Source organism: Podarcis bocagei (assembly GCF_964188305.1).
Source record: "Podarcis bocagei genome assembly, chromosome: 2".
NCBI lineage: Eukaryota > Metazoa > Chordata > Lepidosauria > Squamata > Lacertidae > Podarcis > Podarcis bocagei.
Genome location: NC_138126.1, coordinates 56,505,768 through 56,521,307, shown reverse-complemented (window position 1 = coordinate 56,521,307; position 15,540 = coordinate 56,505,768). Strand labels below are relative to the sequence as shown.

General features: G+C 43.1%; 1 protein-coding gene across 1 annotated transcript in view; it reads left to right on the top strand.

Annotated features, from left to right (window-relative positions):
- Positions 1 to 15,540, top strand: part of STAB1 (stabilin 1) — a 100,367-nt gene that overhangs the window by 27,901 nt on the left and 56,926 nt on the right. The window contains exons 15-24 of the mRNA XM_081185174.1: positions 677 to 790; positions 2,396 to 2,449; positions 4,863 to 4,943; positions 5,844 to 6,002; positions 7,531 to 7,593; positions 8,013 to 8,114; positions 10,207 to 10,293; positions 11,138 to 11,249; positions 13,045 to 13,231; positions 14,442 to 14,535. Coding sequence (XP_081041300.1) covers positions 677 to 790; positions 2,396 to 2,449; positions 4,863 to 4,943; positions 5,844 to 6,002; positions 7,531 to 7,593; positions 8,013 to 8,114; positions 10,207 to 10,293; positions 11,138 to 11,249; positions 13,045 to 13,231; positions 14,442 to 14,535 — 1,053 coding nt within the window. The remainder of the gene's footprint in view (positions 1 to 676; positions 791 to 2,395; positions 2,450 to 4,862; positions 4,944 to 5,843; positions 6,003 to 7,530; positions 7,594 to 8,012; positions 8,115 to 10,206; positions 10,294 to 11,137; positions 11,250 to 13,044; positions 13,232 to 14,441; positions 14,536 to 15,540) is intronic.

Here is a 15,540-nt window from a genome sequence, read left to right as displayed (position 1 = left end):
ACACAGTGGTTTTTTTTGACTTTTAAATATATATATATATTGCATTTTAGCTTTGTGAGCCATCTAGATAATATGTCAATGTGTAGCCAACATAAATAAATAATATTGTTGTTGGTTTGCACCTGGTTTATGCCTAGTTATGATACAGGCGCATATAAAAAAATAAACAGGTATCAGATGATAATAACACCTCTTGAATTACTCATCCCCGTTCAGTGATTTTCATTGCAACCAGGAGAGAGATATCTTAATGCTATCCTATTCTTCCTTATGATCGCTCTTGAAATAGTTCCAGAAGAGTTTCTTCTCTTCAGAGGGCCAGTTGTTTATGAAACCTATTAACTGCTTTTCTTGACCCCCCCATACATTGGGCCTGATCCTGCTATAGTTAACCACACCAAGTCATATTAAAATAAATAAGCCTTTAAGTTAGTTACAAACAATTCAGTGGGACTTAAGTGATACTTGAACTTTACTAGGATTAGGATCAATATATAAAATGTGAGCTGCGTGTGTATTTTAGCACCAAATGCAGAGGGAAAACCATCTTCACCAGTCGTTAGCCTCTATGATTCAGTGGTTCCTGGTAGGGTACACTCAATATAGTCTATATTTCTATGCCATGATTGTTTTAGACTAGACTGATATATTGTGGTGGTGCTTAATATTTCTGCAGAACTGTGGTCTGCCTTCATTTCTGGATGGCCCAGGACCTTTCACTGTGTTTGTACCAAGCAATGAAGCAGTGGACAAATTAAGAGATGGAAGGCTAATTTATCTCTTCACGGAGGTGAGGCCATCTCCACTAATTATGCGGGGGTGGGGAGGTGCTGCAGCTTTAGAACTATCCTAAGGATATTTCCATCACCTCATGGAGATCCATGTGGTTCTGCTTTAACCAGTATTAGATGCTTTAGAGGAAATGGGAGTGTCATCACATCAGGTATCTTGTGACTGGTTTTCGTGAGAGAGAGACTGGTTTCATCTCAAAAGAAGGCACTTCCTTATAGGAATCGGCAGGCAAATTCCACAAAGAAGATGTTCCGGTGAATCATGGTTTTGCAGAAAGGGGAAGATTCAACTAAACTGTTTTGCCAGTGGGAGCCGGTACAAAAATTCCTGCTAGTGCAACAAGATTTCAACACCCCCACCCCCATTTCCCAGAGCATGCACCACACCATCTCCATATCTGCTCTGGAGAGTTGGGGGAACCCCCAAGAATAGATTTAGGGAGCACATGGTAGGAGCAGGGGACACAAGGTCCTGCTGAGAATACAAAAGTCGTTCCACTCATGCAGAGTGTTGCTTAGCACTGTGGTAACTCATTGCTTCATCTGCATCCTGCCTTGCTGCTATAGGGCAGACCCACACAGTCCCTTTAAATAGCATTCAATGCACATTTAAAGCACATGGGGAGGAATTCAGCATAGAACTAAAAGAGATTGCTTGGTCAGCGTAAGCATCTCTGCTTGCCTAGTGGAAAAATTCCCCTCTCCTCTTCCCCCGTGTGCTGTTTTAAGGGTTCTCTCAATTCCCTGGGCCAACTTGGGGCAGGGGGTGCAGGAAGAGGGGATGGGAAAAGCCTCTTTGCTCTAGGGGAAGTCCTTGCGTAGCTTCCACTAGCAGAGCCGGTTAGTTGAATCTGGTCCATAAGGTCTCCCAAAGGACCCTGGGAACTGTAGTTTCCCACTCAGACCTACAATTCCCAGTACTCATAAACAAACTACAGTTTCCATGATTTTGTGGGCAAGTTATGTGTTGGGTGTGCTTTAAAATGTATGGTGTGATTCTGCCCTTCATCTCAAGTGCAGCTATTCTTAAGTCGTTCAACCCAGAATCTGAAGTCTGTTTCAAAATATAACCTTCTGGCTTTAAAAAATGTGGAAGGTGGGGAAAGCCAGATTCTGTTTTGCATTGTTGCGGAGGAATGCTTGATAGTACACAGACCAGAGATCAAGGAGTAAACTTTTTGTGTCCAACAGACTTCCTTCCTATCATCCTTTAGTCCTTGTTAGTCAGCATCTTCCGTCCTTGCTATTTGGCCCCTTATTCTTGCTTGAATGTTCTGAATTTGCAAAAAGTGCAAGCATGCTATTAAAAGGAAGTCTGCTTGAAGCATCCGTAGAAAGCTGTCTACTGTGCAAAATGTCAGCCTCCTGGTATGTGAAATTTTAACTTTTTAGGGTACAAAGTTCCCCTTGACATATTTGTAGTGAAAACTCTGTTGTCCATCCTTTTGTAATGCAGTAAGAAACTGATTTTTTCAAAGACGCACAGCATTAAGTATAATCTGCAGGCACAAGCATTTGGCATTTACATTAGCAATCAGGTGCCCATTATTGTAGTTCTGCAAAATGTCTAGGGAAAGTGTGTAATTGCTTTCTTCCTGCTTTAGGGAATAAACAAGCTCCAGGAACTTGTGAAGCATCATATCTACACAAAAGCAGCGGTAAGGCAAATCTGTTTCCAGCTTGTGTGTGTGTTTTCCTCACTACATCTGTGAGGTAGAATGATATTAAGGCAGCCTTCTATATTACTAGTTCTTAAAACAAAATGCTTAGTTATTTGGCTTTCATTTCTGCATTGTCAAAGTAGGGAGAAGTGAAACTCAATTCTGTTAAAACTTTTGCTATTTAGCAACATGGATGCTTTTGCTAATGCTTGACTTCTTCCTTCAATGACACGAACTATTTTTTTATTAAATACGCTGGGGCTGGTGATAGTTCCAGCAACATCTGGATGACCACAGGTTCCCCATCCCTATTGTAAAGAGATCCTGTAGGCCTAGTTCACACACAAACGGCATGCAAGAGGATTAAGCTGGTAAATCTTATCTTAAGCTTTATCTGGACTGTACCATGTCCTACTGGAGGAGGCAAGGAAAAGGCTGCATAGGTGAATTTACTTCTCCTGAATTTTCTTGCATGCCGAAAACTTAATGTCATGGACAGGCCCGTGCAGAGCTTATTTGAGGCCTGGGGAGGGCGTCCTCTGTCAGCTAGGTGGCACAAGGTGTTCTTGGCCTGAGAGCATTAAGTCTTGCAGGTCCTTGGCACGGACCCCATCCAGAGTAGCCCTCCAAGGCCTAGGGCAAGGGTACCCGGCTGCCCCCACCCCCCTGCATGAGCCTGTTCAATGAGATATGAGGGGGAACATTCAGCCATGCAATTGCATTCTTGCTATCTTAAGTGGTACAGTCCAGGAACAGTTTTACCATCACAAGTGCTGCAGGTGTGAACTAGGCATTAGTTTACCATAGCTGAACATTAGCTTGGCTTTACCCTGGTATGAACTGTAAATGCATAGGAATCTTTAAATCTCTTTGTGTTTTATTCACTGCACATGAAATTTATTTTGAAAAGTTGGAGCTCTTTCGGCCATATGTATATCCTGCAGGTGTTACATGAAGCTCTTTTAAGTACTGATGTCATTTTAATAACAGGAAGTCCTGTATATTGATTTTGAAATATTCAAAATATGCTCCCTCACTCTGTCTCCTGCAGCCCTTTCCCTTCCAAAAACACCCAGCAGCTGCTATGTGTGTAACATAGACCTATCTGCAAATCTGCCAATGACTGGCTTGGTCACTGAGCAAAATTCTTCCTCTCTAGGTGGTTGATCCAGGGCTTGGTATGAAACTTCATCACGAGATTCTTGCTAAATAAAAAATGAAAATGGGGAAGAAAATGCCCGCACAGGGGAACAAAAATCAAGACTTGTATACTTTTCCACCCCACTGCCCAAAATCAGACTTGTTGGTATTTTATTTGAGGCACTAATAAGTATGCCAAGATGTGTAACACTGGATATGTTGCCATAAGAACACTGAGAGAGAAGCCGATAGGAGATGGTCTTGGAGCTATAAATTGCCAGGGCTTCTATGTCAGGAAAAGGGGACAGTTACCAGAAACAAATTCAACTGAGCATTTGGAAACTGACAAGAAGGGAATAACTCTACATAGTTTGGATTAACAAAGGTCTGGGACACTTGCTATGAGGAAATATGATCTTGAGAGGTACACCAGCCTGTTGCTTGAACTACAAAGCTGGATGTTTATTCATAAATAATGATATGCCAGACTGGGGAGCATATATAATTTCTATTAATCATGATGTCTAAAACTGGACAGTATTAAACTCCAGCATTCTGTCTAACTTAAACGTACCTCAACCATTTTGTGTCCCCTATATCATTTTGTGCAAGGAGATACAAATGTCTTGCTCTCAGGATAGTTTAGGAGGTTTTGGGAGGCTGCATGTTCTGCGAAGAGGAAGAACTGTAGCTATTTTTGTCCCTCTCTCCCCCACCTTTTTGATAGAGAGAATTACTGATGATCAGATGCTGGTAGCAGTAGGCAGGATGTCTTGAATGGTCTGCATATCAGATTTTAGATTTGTGGTGATGCAGGGTCAAGGGCTCTGAAATTACAAGCCAACGGATCTGTCCAAGGAAATAGATACATGAGAGAGAAAAACAATATTGAGCTAAAATGGACTGCAATCTAGAACGAAGGATTTACCGGTAGAGCTGGGTGGTTTTCTGTAGTTCTGCAAGGATTCTGACTCCTAATTACTTAGCATCCACAAGAACAAAAAATCCTCTCCCTGCCCCCTTCTTAGGCTATGTACACATTGCACCTTAAAATGCAGCAAGGTTATTCCCGCCCCTCTGCATTCCAAGTCGCATTTGCATGCTGTTGTACATGCAAAAATGGGAGTGGGGGTGTCTTCAGCCAACATGCACTGCATTACCTGTTTGTGCCCCTGTGTTTTGGTTGCCACATGGAAGTAGTTAATGAGCAGAAAGTGTTGGTTCAGAAAGCTCCTGATGGTGTAAATAAAATATACACAATATTTTCCAGGTAGATGTGGAAACGCTGATTACCTTGCCACAAATTTTGACCATGGCAAATCAGGTTCTGACAATCCATTTCAGTGAGGAGGTAAGTGTTTCACAACAGTTGGAATTAACTGCTTAGGAACTGCAGGGAACTGCTTAGATAAATGCATAGGATTTTGACTTGGTTTTAGCTTCAGTCCAGAGACATTAAAACAGGTTTGTGTAAAACGGTTAATTTTCAAAATCCTTCCTCTAGTTTATTAAGAGTGCTATGAATTGTAGCTCTTTAAGGGGTGTACTAGGGGACGCGGGTGGTGCTGTGGGTTAAACCACAGAGCCTAGGACTTGCTGATCAGAAGGTCGGCGGTTCGAATCCCCGTGACGGGGTGAGCTCCCGTTGCTCGGTCCCTGCTCCTGCCAACCTAGCAGCTTGAAAGCACGTCAGAGTGCAAGTAGATAAATAGGTACCGCTCCAGCAGGAAGGTAAACGGCGTTTCCGTGCGCTGCTCTGGTTCGCCACATGGGTGGCGCTGTGGTCTGAACCACAGAGCCTAGGACTTGCCGATCAGAATGTTGGCGGTTCGAATCCCTGCGACGGGATGAGCTCCCGTTGTTCGGTCCCAGCTCCTGCCAACCTAGCAGTTTGAAAGCACGTCAAAGTGCACGTAGATAAATAGGTACCGCTCTGGTGGGATGGTAAACAGCATTTCCGTGTGCTGCTCTGGTTCGCCAGAAGCGGCTTAGTCATGCTGGCCACATGACTCAGAAGCTGTACCCCGGCTCCCTCGGCCAATAAAGCGAGATGAGCACCGCAACCCCAGAGTCGGTCAGGACTGGACCTAATGGTTAGGGGTCCCTTTACCTTTAAGGGGTGTACTGCAGTTCCTGGGATCCTTTGGAGGTTAAATGTGTGGAGTGTAAGCAGAGGCCAGTTTACTGAGCTGTCTGCTTTTTCACAGCTCTGTTTTGGCCATTAACTTCCAAATTGTTTCTTTTTACACAGGGAAGAATTCTGTTAGGTGACTCTGAGGTTGCCTTAAACACAAGGAATATTTTGGCATCAAATGGTATCATTCATACCTTAGATGGCATCTTCATTCCTCCATCAATCATCCCCATTCTGCCGCATAGATGCAATGAAAAGGATTATAAAGTTGTAGCGGTAAGTAGTCAAGTCTACCTAGACTTTGTCTTTATTCTGGGCTGATGGGGAAAGACTTCGTATTTTTGCAATGTGAATTTCATTTTCCATCATGGCCCCCCCAGTGCAAGATGCTTACTTGTGGCCAGTACAACCCCTACAATCATCTCAGCACAGCTTTCCTGCAAAGTTCAGCGGTTTTCCTTAGCGTGTTCCTCATTTTAACTCGAGAGTCAAATTTTTGGTTGTGTCTGTGGTTTTAATCTTCCACATTATAACCCACAATATTTCTGACTCAGAAAGCAGTTTGGCTTTTCAGAGGCCATCCCCGTGCGATTCCTTTGAGAGCTGGCCCTTCCTGTTGACACAGCCTCTGCCAACGGGTCTGATGATGATGTTTCATCATGTGCTCGGAACATCTGCTTCCTGTTGCCTAGATGGAGAAGCAGACAGGGCTTCCAGGCACGGACTTTACATTGCTCCTTACTGTAGTTGCGGCAGCTGCAGAAGTAGATACTTTAAGAGGGGCTTCAAGCTGCATTTTATTTGTTTGTTTTAAAATTAAGTCCTTTGGAAAAGCTCTCCCCTGGCTTTGTAAATGACTTCCACAGGGAGAGGAGACTTTTTGAGATGTTTGCTACCAAGCAGCACAGAGAAAATGTGTATCACACATGGGGTATATGCTTAGTAGGTGACTGGTCTGCCTTTGTTGCTGCTGTTGTTACTGCACAATCAATATACTGGGTACAATCTGTTAGTAAATACATCTTTTGCTTAAAACATCTTGGTATTAGCAGTGTGCACACACACCAGGCAAAAACATTCTTCTCCTCCCAGACCTTTGGCTAATTAAACAATGTATGCCCTTTTAAACTGTTTATGTGGTTTTCTTTTTTATCATTTTTGTTTGTTACTATGTCACACATGTTTGTATTTTCAAATTGTAAACCTCCATGGTGGTATCTAAATTTAATAAACAATAGTAATAATAATATTATATCTCCTCCTTCCTCTATCTGTGGTGACATTTATTTATATTAAATTTGTATACCGCCTTTCATCCAAAAATCCAAGGGCAGTTCACACAGGTTTATTCAAGATAAAAATGCAAAGTACATAATAAAAACAAGAACAATACCACCCCCATCCCACAAAGCAATAACCATCACCCCCACCACCCCCACCCCCGATCCCACAAACATTTAAAAGGATATGGGATGCTAATCAGCCGAAAGCCTGGTTGAAGAGGAACGTTTTGGCCTGGCACTTAAAGGTGTATAATGAAGGTGTTGGGGAACCACCCTGGGGAGAGCGTTCCACAAACAGGGACACACTGCAGAAAAGGCCCGTCCTCGTGTTGCCACCCTCTGGACCTCTCGTGAAGGAGGCACATGAAGAAGGGCTTCCAATTATAATTGCAGGGTCCGGGTAGGTCCATATGGGGAGAGGCTATCCTTGAAATATTGTGGTCCTGAGGCGTTTATGAACTCAGGTGTGTGTTTGACTTTTTTCATGCAGTAAAGATTCCTCCTCTTGATTTCTATTTCAGGGATCTTGTGTGGACTGTAGTGCCCTTAATACCAGTGTCTGCCCACCTGAAAGCACAGTTATGGTAAACAATTCTTAGTTTTGTTTATGGTTATGGTGGGTTTTGGTCCTCACGAAACAAAACTTATTAAAAGCTGCTTACAGAATTGTGTTTTACTTCCTTTCTCTTTCTAAAGTAGGAAAATACCATGTGATGTTCTGGCTTTTAACCAAAGAAACTTGTTTGTGACACGGTTTCTGCTGTATCTTCATTGTTCTTCCTTATCATGAGGTGAACCAGAGAGCTATCTCGGAGGGCATGATCTGTATTGACTGTCAAGAGAGGAAGTGGTTTTCCTGCCTTTTCCTGACAGACATGCTGACGGTCCAGTTCACCTTGACTTCCCCCCAGTGAACTTCCTCTGGCTAGCACGACATGATGGATATACATCAAACATGTGTGAAAAGTGCTCTTTGTACTCACAATCTGTTTCATTTCCAAAGGCCGAGGGGATCTTTCCAGGGGAGTGTGTGTACATTCATGACCCATTAGGCTTGAACATTATGAAGAAGGGTTGCAAAAGAAACTGCAACCAAACTGTGGTGGTAAGTATAAGGCACAGAACTAATTGTTTCAGTGTGATTTGCTCTTGTTCATGATTTTGTGAGCCAGCCATGCTCTCATCTAGGATATTCCCAGTTTTCCTTTTCCCACAGCAACAGTCAACCAGCATTCTGTGTTTGCTGGGTATGCTCGTCCTCACTGGATTGTTTTGGGTTTTCCTGCCTCTGGGGTTGTTTCCCCTGCTAAATATTTCTTTTGTGGTTCTGCGAAACCTGGGCACACCCCAAGCCACCTCCTTGTGCATGGCTGGTTCCATTTTGGAGAATGGGTTTGTTGTTAGAAGGTAAGCTGCTGTTGTGCAACACATTTCTAGCAGGCCTACTGGAGAGTGCTGAGTTCATAGCAGAAAAGCCATAGGAAAAGAGAGTTGCCATGTCTGAGGAAGGCCTCCTCTTTTCTATGAAATCTTTTCAAAAAGTTGCCAGAGATGTTGTTATGCCTGTCAGCCCACAGAGTTCCAGAGGCTGGTTTTGTGGGCATTGGAAGCAAAGTTTTCTTGCTTGCTTGTGCTCCCAGTGGCAAACGGCATCAGTTCCCTGGTGAGGCCTGGACAAAGAATCCCCTTCATCATTTATACGGCCATTTGGCAGGGAACACAGGCCTCTTTATTAAGACAATAAACAAACAAATGAACAAAGACCAATCTCTCTCTGTCTCTCTCATGAGGAGAGTCAGTTCTTTTATGGAATATATGGCGAAGATCTTCCTTAGGAAGGGGTGAAGAATAGGGGGAAGGGCACTGGACAGTCCAAGCTTGTGCACGTCCCTTTTCACAATTGCTGGGTGATTCCAAATGGTTGCTATTTTTGAGTGGGATTCACTGGCAAATTCATGTTGTGCAGTTACAGTTGACTGGGAAGTGTTACACAGGAAGCCCTCTTCACCAAAAGCTTGCAATAAGGAAAGTAATGGGGAAGTTGACTGGAAAGTCTGGGGTATTATTAAGTATTATGATTTATGAAATTTCTATACCACCCTTTGTCCGAAGATCACAGGGCAGTTTACAAAATAAAAACACAAAAATACATACCATAATAACAAACAATAACCCCCACACAACAGTTTAAAAGGCCACATAGATTGTTCATTTGGCCAAAGGCCTGGGAGAAAAGGAATGTTTTTTGCCCAGCACCTAAAGATACATAACAAAGGTGCTAAGCGAACCTCCCTGGGGAAGGGATTCCACATCACACTTGCTTTAATGCAATTTTTTTAAATCTTTATTTTTAGATGTGCAAATTGTTCAAATTTGGTTGTGTTTTTGATATGTTTTATTTATTGTTTAGGATTACTTTTGTTACATTTGTAATTATGTAAATCAGGCTTCCTCAAACTCGGCCTTCCAGATGTTTTGAGACTACAATTCCCATCATCCCTGACCACTGGTCCTGCTAGCTAGGGATCATGGGAGTTGTAGGCCAAAAACATCTGGAGGGCCGAGGTTGAGGAAGCCTGGTATAATTCTTTTCATGCTGTAAGGTGCCTTGAGCATGGTTTTAACTATCGGAAGGTGGCATACAAATAAAATGGTGGTGGTGGTGGTGATCAACATCAACTAACTTTCCCACAAACAAATCGGAATGAATGTTCATTAAATTGCCAACTCTGTCAAACTTCCCTGCAAATAAATCAAGATAAGTACTCGCTGAACCAATTGTCTGGAAGCAGCCAGCAAAGCAGTGCCCTGTAGTTCCCTGGAATTAAAATAAATCAAGGGGTTAGAACAGGGGTCAGCAACCTTTTTCAGCTGTGGACCAGTCCACTGTCTCTCAGACTATGTGGTGGGCTGGACTATATATATTTTTTGGGGGGGGAATGAACGAATTCCTATGCCCCACAAATAACCCAGAGATGCATTTTAAATAAAAGGACACATTCTACTCATGTAAAAACACACTGATTCCCAGACTGTCAGTGGGCTGGATTGAGAAGGCGATTGGGCCACCTTCAGCCCATGGGCCTCAGGTTGCCTATCCCTGGGTTAGAAGCTGAAACTGCGATCAAATGTGGGCAGTCTGTTTAATCATCAGGGCTGATGAGGTCGTTCAAGTGATGTAATTAATGTCTTGCTAGATACCTGGATGCTGCAAAGGGTTCTTTGGTTCTTCCTGCACCCCATGTCCTAGTGGATTTACCAATCCGTGCTATGGCAAAGGAACTGTAAGTAGCAAAGAATCTTCTGGGTTGTTGGGAAGATTGGTTATTAACTTGTCATCCCTTACTACTGTACAGTCTTCAGCTAATTTATCTGAAGGGACATGTGTTTGAGCCATGCCCCTTTGTAATCCATTTTGATCCAGGTGTTAACCTAGTAGGATCAGGAAATTCCAAAAGAAACCAAAGCTATAAATATAGTGTGAACAAGAATGTTTTCAAATGCTTCCTGAAAGTTAGTGGCAGAAACAGGCCCATCTCACTCAGGAGGACATTCCACCAACATTGAAAAGACTTCAACTAAACAATCAGAGTCCTGGGAGCTGTAGTTTGTTAAGTGTGCTGTTAGGAGACCCCTATTCCCCTCATAGAGCTATGATTCTCAGAGCTCCCTGGGAAGAGGTATTGATTATTAAATGACTCTGGTTTGTTTTTTTCTGTATTAGGGGATTAGGGATCTCCCAACAACTCACAGTACCCTTATCAGATCACAGTTCCTAGGATCCTTTGGGGAAAGCTGCAACTGCTTAAAGTTATGTTTTATTATCACATTTTTGTATTGCATTAGATTGTTATAAGATGTACATTTTTTGTTTCTTCAGCGTGTAAACCGCCTTGAGTATTGTGAGATAGAAAGGCGGTATACAAATTAAAAATGATGATGATGATGATGATGTTATGACACAGCTGCAAATGTATTGTGCAGATGAGGCTGACGTGCCTATAGTTTCCAAGAGGATTTCCCAGCTCCTAAACCATTGCATAGTACCCTACAGTTACAATATTCTGTGTTTTGTCTTGCGACATCATATCCCATTTAGCACACTGAAATCCATTTTTTTCTCTCCAGTGCAACGATGGGATTCGCGGGAATGGCCAGTGCCACTGCCATGAGAATTTCAGAGGAATTGCCTGCCACATTTGTTCAAACCCAAACAAGCACGGAGAGAACTGTGATGAAGGTCTGTGACTCTGAATCTGCAGGAAAGCAACCCTGATGGGTGTCGGGAAACCTCAGGCAGGGTAAATCAAGGCTGGGAATATTTGAGACCGTGATCAGGACTTTTCCCCTTGAGAACAGTACTAGGATAGTGGCAAAAGGACAGTTTTTAGATACGCTGATCTTAGAGTTCTGTAATAAATTTTTACATAGGGATGCAAAGGGGTGGGGTGTTTTCTTTTTTTGGGGGGGGGGGTTGCAACATTCTGAAAGCAGCCAGATATCTTCAGGGCTCTCTTGGACATGGAGATCTGAAGGTGCCAGTGACAGGAGGAATCCAGTTTCTTGCTGGCATGTTCTGATACAGCCAGTGCTAAACTGAGAGTTCTGAGGCCTCTCTCGCCTACCTAGAAGCCATAACCTTTAACTTGGGAGTCTTTAACTTTCTTGTAATGAGTGACCTCATGAAACATGAGAGCGGATAGCAGAGAGTGTGGACCAATGGTGTGTCTCTGCATAAGGCAATTTCCGGTATTCTGTACTTGGGTGCCCAGCTGCAGAATCCCCCCACCTACCGCGCCTGACTACTGAGTGGTAAATGAATGGACACAGCTGTCCAGGATTTAAAAACGGCCACCATTTTATTGATTTCAGATGTAGAAAGCCTTGTCATAGGCATTGGGTGTGTATCAGCTTCCCTGCTGGGGACTGAGGCATCACAGGGTCTATTTGGGGGTGGATCCGTTGCAAAACACAGGTTTATGCAGATGGCTCCCAAATGCTGAGGGAAGCTCTGTGACCCTGCTAGTCGTACGCAACTGGCTCTTTGGACACAGACTTCCCTCCAGACCCCTCTAATGGGGTACCCTGTTATTGATGCTGCAGCAAATGGGGATGAAAGACTATAGGATTCCACCCAAGGCCTAAACTGCCAAACTTGTGACTACTGCTATGGGGAAGGCGAAACCTGTATTCGGCCTTGAATACAGCTACCATCAAAAGACCACAGCAAAGCCCTCGTAGCTGAAAAGAAAATGGTTAGAGCAGTAATAGACTATTAATGCAGGGAAGGAAAGGGTGGGTGATGCTACTGGTCGATTTGTCAGCTGGGCTAAGTAGATGATGGGTGGACCTGAGGGAAGCCTGCCTCCCTCAGGTCCGCTCACCACACCACACCCCCTGAGGCCACCATGGATTGTCCCGTTTGAATCAACGAGTTTTGGTAGGAACCCCGTGACTCTCTGTGACTCTCTGTGGTGGCTGGGGTGGGGGAGGCAACCAAAGATGGTTTGGCACACTTGGAAGGAGAGGAGGCACTGTGTTAGGCAGCAACCGCCGCTCACTGTGAAGGGTGGTAAGCGGCCATTGTAGACATTCTACATTTTGGAAAGTTCTAATATAGAACTGGTTAGCTTCTGTTCTGTGTGTACCAACACTGTGTGGTAAGCTGCCAGAACTTCACTTGGAACACCTTCCTGTCAGTCAAGTATTTTCAGACTCCCAACTGGCCATAGAATCATGGAATTGTGCCCACTTGGACTGTGCCAGTAAGCCATTCTGGATAGGGAAAGCTATAAAAGACTTCCTGTTCGGGAGAGATTTGCACCTGAGCAGCAAACTCTTCCTTGGTGTGTTCCCATATGTTCCTTGACTCCAGTGGCTCAGCCTTGATACTGCAGTATCTAGGCATCTCCTTGTGGTGACCAAAGTGTCTTAACAGAATTTACAGTTCTTTAAGAAAGTATGTGGTGGAAATACAAAAGTAAAAGTTGTCGTAGTGGTTTAGCAGCTGAGCTTATTCTCTCTCTGTCTGGCAGATTGTGGCTGTGTCCATGGAATTTGTGATAACAGACCTGGAAGCAAGGGCGTTTGCCAGCCTGGCTCATGTAAAGCTGGCTACAGCGGGGAATTTTGTGACAGGAGCTCTCAGAAGTGTGCTTCTTCCGACGATGCCCCTCTGAATTGCCATTTGAATGCAGTCTGCATCCGGAACGATACTGTAAGGTATGCCTCTTCACTGATGTAGCCTGTTTCTTTGGGCATTATTATTATTATTATTACCATTTATTAATTTTATAATAACAAAAAACCAATAACACACACATCACAATCAAAATCATACATCTTAATTGACTTTCCTCCAACTCCCCCTCCTGGTTCCATTACTTATACACTTATACACGTCCACAAAATCTTATACTCTTAACTATCCAATTTTAAAACCTTATGCATGTTATTACAAGTCACCTTTAAAAGTCCAACTAATGTAAAAGCCAATACACAAAGCTTGCTAATTATGCCTTGAACATTTCCTCTTTTTAAAAAAGAAAAGAAAGAAAGGCAATGTCCTTTTTCTTTCTAGGTTTTCAAATTGTCTAATATGTCCAGCACAGTTCATTAGTTTGTTTTGCCAATCTCCTTCATCTTCTTTGGCGGTGGCTTCTTCCTTCTATAGGGATGGGCAGCAAGACTAGGGATTAGAACCCTTCCCCAACTTGAATTGTGGGAGATGTGTATCCCTTTTCTTCCACCACCACCCCTTCCTTGCCAGCCATGTGCTCTCTCCTGAACACTTATTGAGCAAGTCTAGATAAAATATCATCAGTTATATTTTCTTTTGCCCTTTGAAAAGCAATTTTCCAAAGAGAGAAGAGAGTTTCAAAGTGATGCAAACTGATATATTACAGTGGTGCCCCGCAAGACGAATGCCTCGCTAGACGAAAGGGTTTTGCGTTTTTTGAGTCGCTTCACAAGACGAATTTCCCTATGGGCTTGCTTCACAAGACAAAACGTCTTGCGAGTTCTTGCGAGTTTGTTTCCTTTTTCTTAAAGCCGCTAAGCCGTTAATAGCCGCTAAGCCGTTAATAGCCGCTAAGCCGCTAATAGCCGTGCTTCGCAAGACGAAAAAACCGCAAGACGAAGAGACTCACGGAACGGATTAATTTCGTCTTGCGAGGCACCACTGTATTTGCCCTCGCCCTCCCCATGCCTGAGAAAAGCACCCAAGTTTTTTAATGACTTTAAGGCTAGGGGAAAAGGAGAATAGAGGTATTTTTAAACAATCAAGATTTAGAGTTTGTTTCCTAAGTACGGTACACAGGAATGTAGATGTTTGCAACCATTCCTCTGAACAGGATTTGCTTAAACTGAATGACAAGATGTCAATAGACATTCCTGCTTTGTGATTTAACAGTTGCCTTTGCTTATTTCCAAGGTGTGTCTGCCTTGATGGCTATGAAGGGGATGGGTTTTCATGTGAGCCTATTGATGTCTGCAGCAAGCCAGAACAGGGAGGATGTTCAAAAAACGTATGTTGGTAAAGCTTTTGGTACTGATTGACTAATTTTTGTTCATCTTTAGCCTGCTTCTTCCAAAGAGTGTGCCCTGAGAAAGATAATTTAGAATAAATCACTACCGCCTAGAGCCAAGGATCAGGGTTTTTCCTGGCTTTCACTCAAACTGGCTATCAATGAAGTCGTAGGATTGAAATGATGCTATCCTTAGAGTCATGGCATGAACATTAATGATTTGTTCATAATGTTTTGAAAACCTTATGTGCGTTGAATAGCTTCGTCTTATTTTTAAATGTACAAGTGATCGGAAACTGAGTAAAAAACATATGTTTCAATGTTTTTTAGTGTGGACCAAAGGGGCAAATAATATTTCATACCCATTTGCTTTGACTTATTATTTTAACAGAAAACCTGAACAAAATACTGGTAGTGGTTAGTTGGGTAGGTGAGGAGAGAAGCCTAACCATTTCTCATTCGGTTATTTTCCTGTTTGAAATTGCACCCCCATCATATTTTTGCCCTGCAATTGAAAATATCCAAGGAACAATTTTGGGAAGAAAAACAGCCCAAGAAAGGGTTAAGCAGCAGCCTGTTCTAACAGCCTCCTGTGGCTGCTTTTTGTAGAAATAAAAATGGAAGGAAAAAGTTAAATATAACTGATCTTTATGGGTAGTTTGGTCCTATTTCTGTTACTTCTAGAGCATTTTTGCATACTACAGTGGTACCTCGGGTTACATACGCTTCAGGTTACAGACTCCGCTAACCCAAAAATATTACTTCGGGTTAAGAACTTTGCTTCAGGATGAGAACAGAAATCGCGCAGCAGTGGTGCAGCGGCAGTGGGAGGCCCCATTAGCTAAAGTGGTGCTTCGGGTTAAGAACAGTTTCAGGTTAAGAACAGACCTCCAGAACTAATTAAATTCTTAACCCGAGGTACCACTGTACTGCCAAAGGATGCATACAGAAGGACGCTATGTTGTTTTTAATAATCTCTAGTGTGGGTGAGGTCTGCAAGAAGAG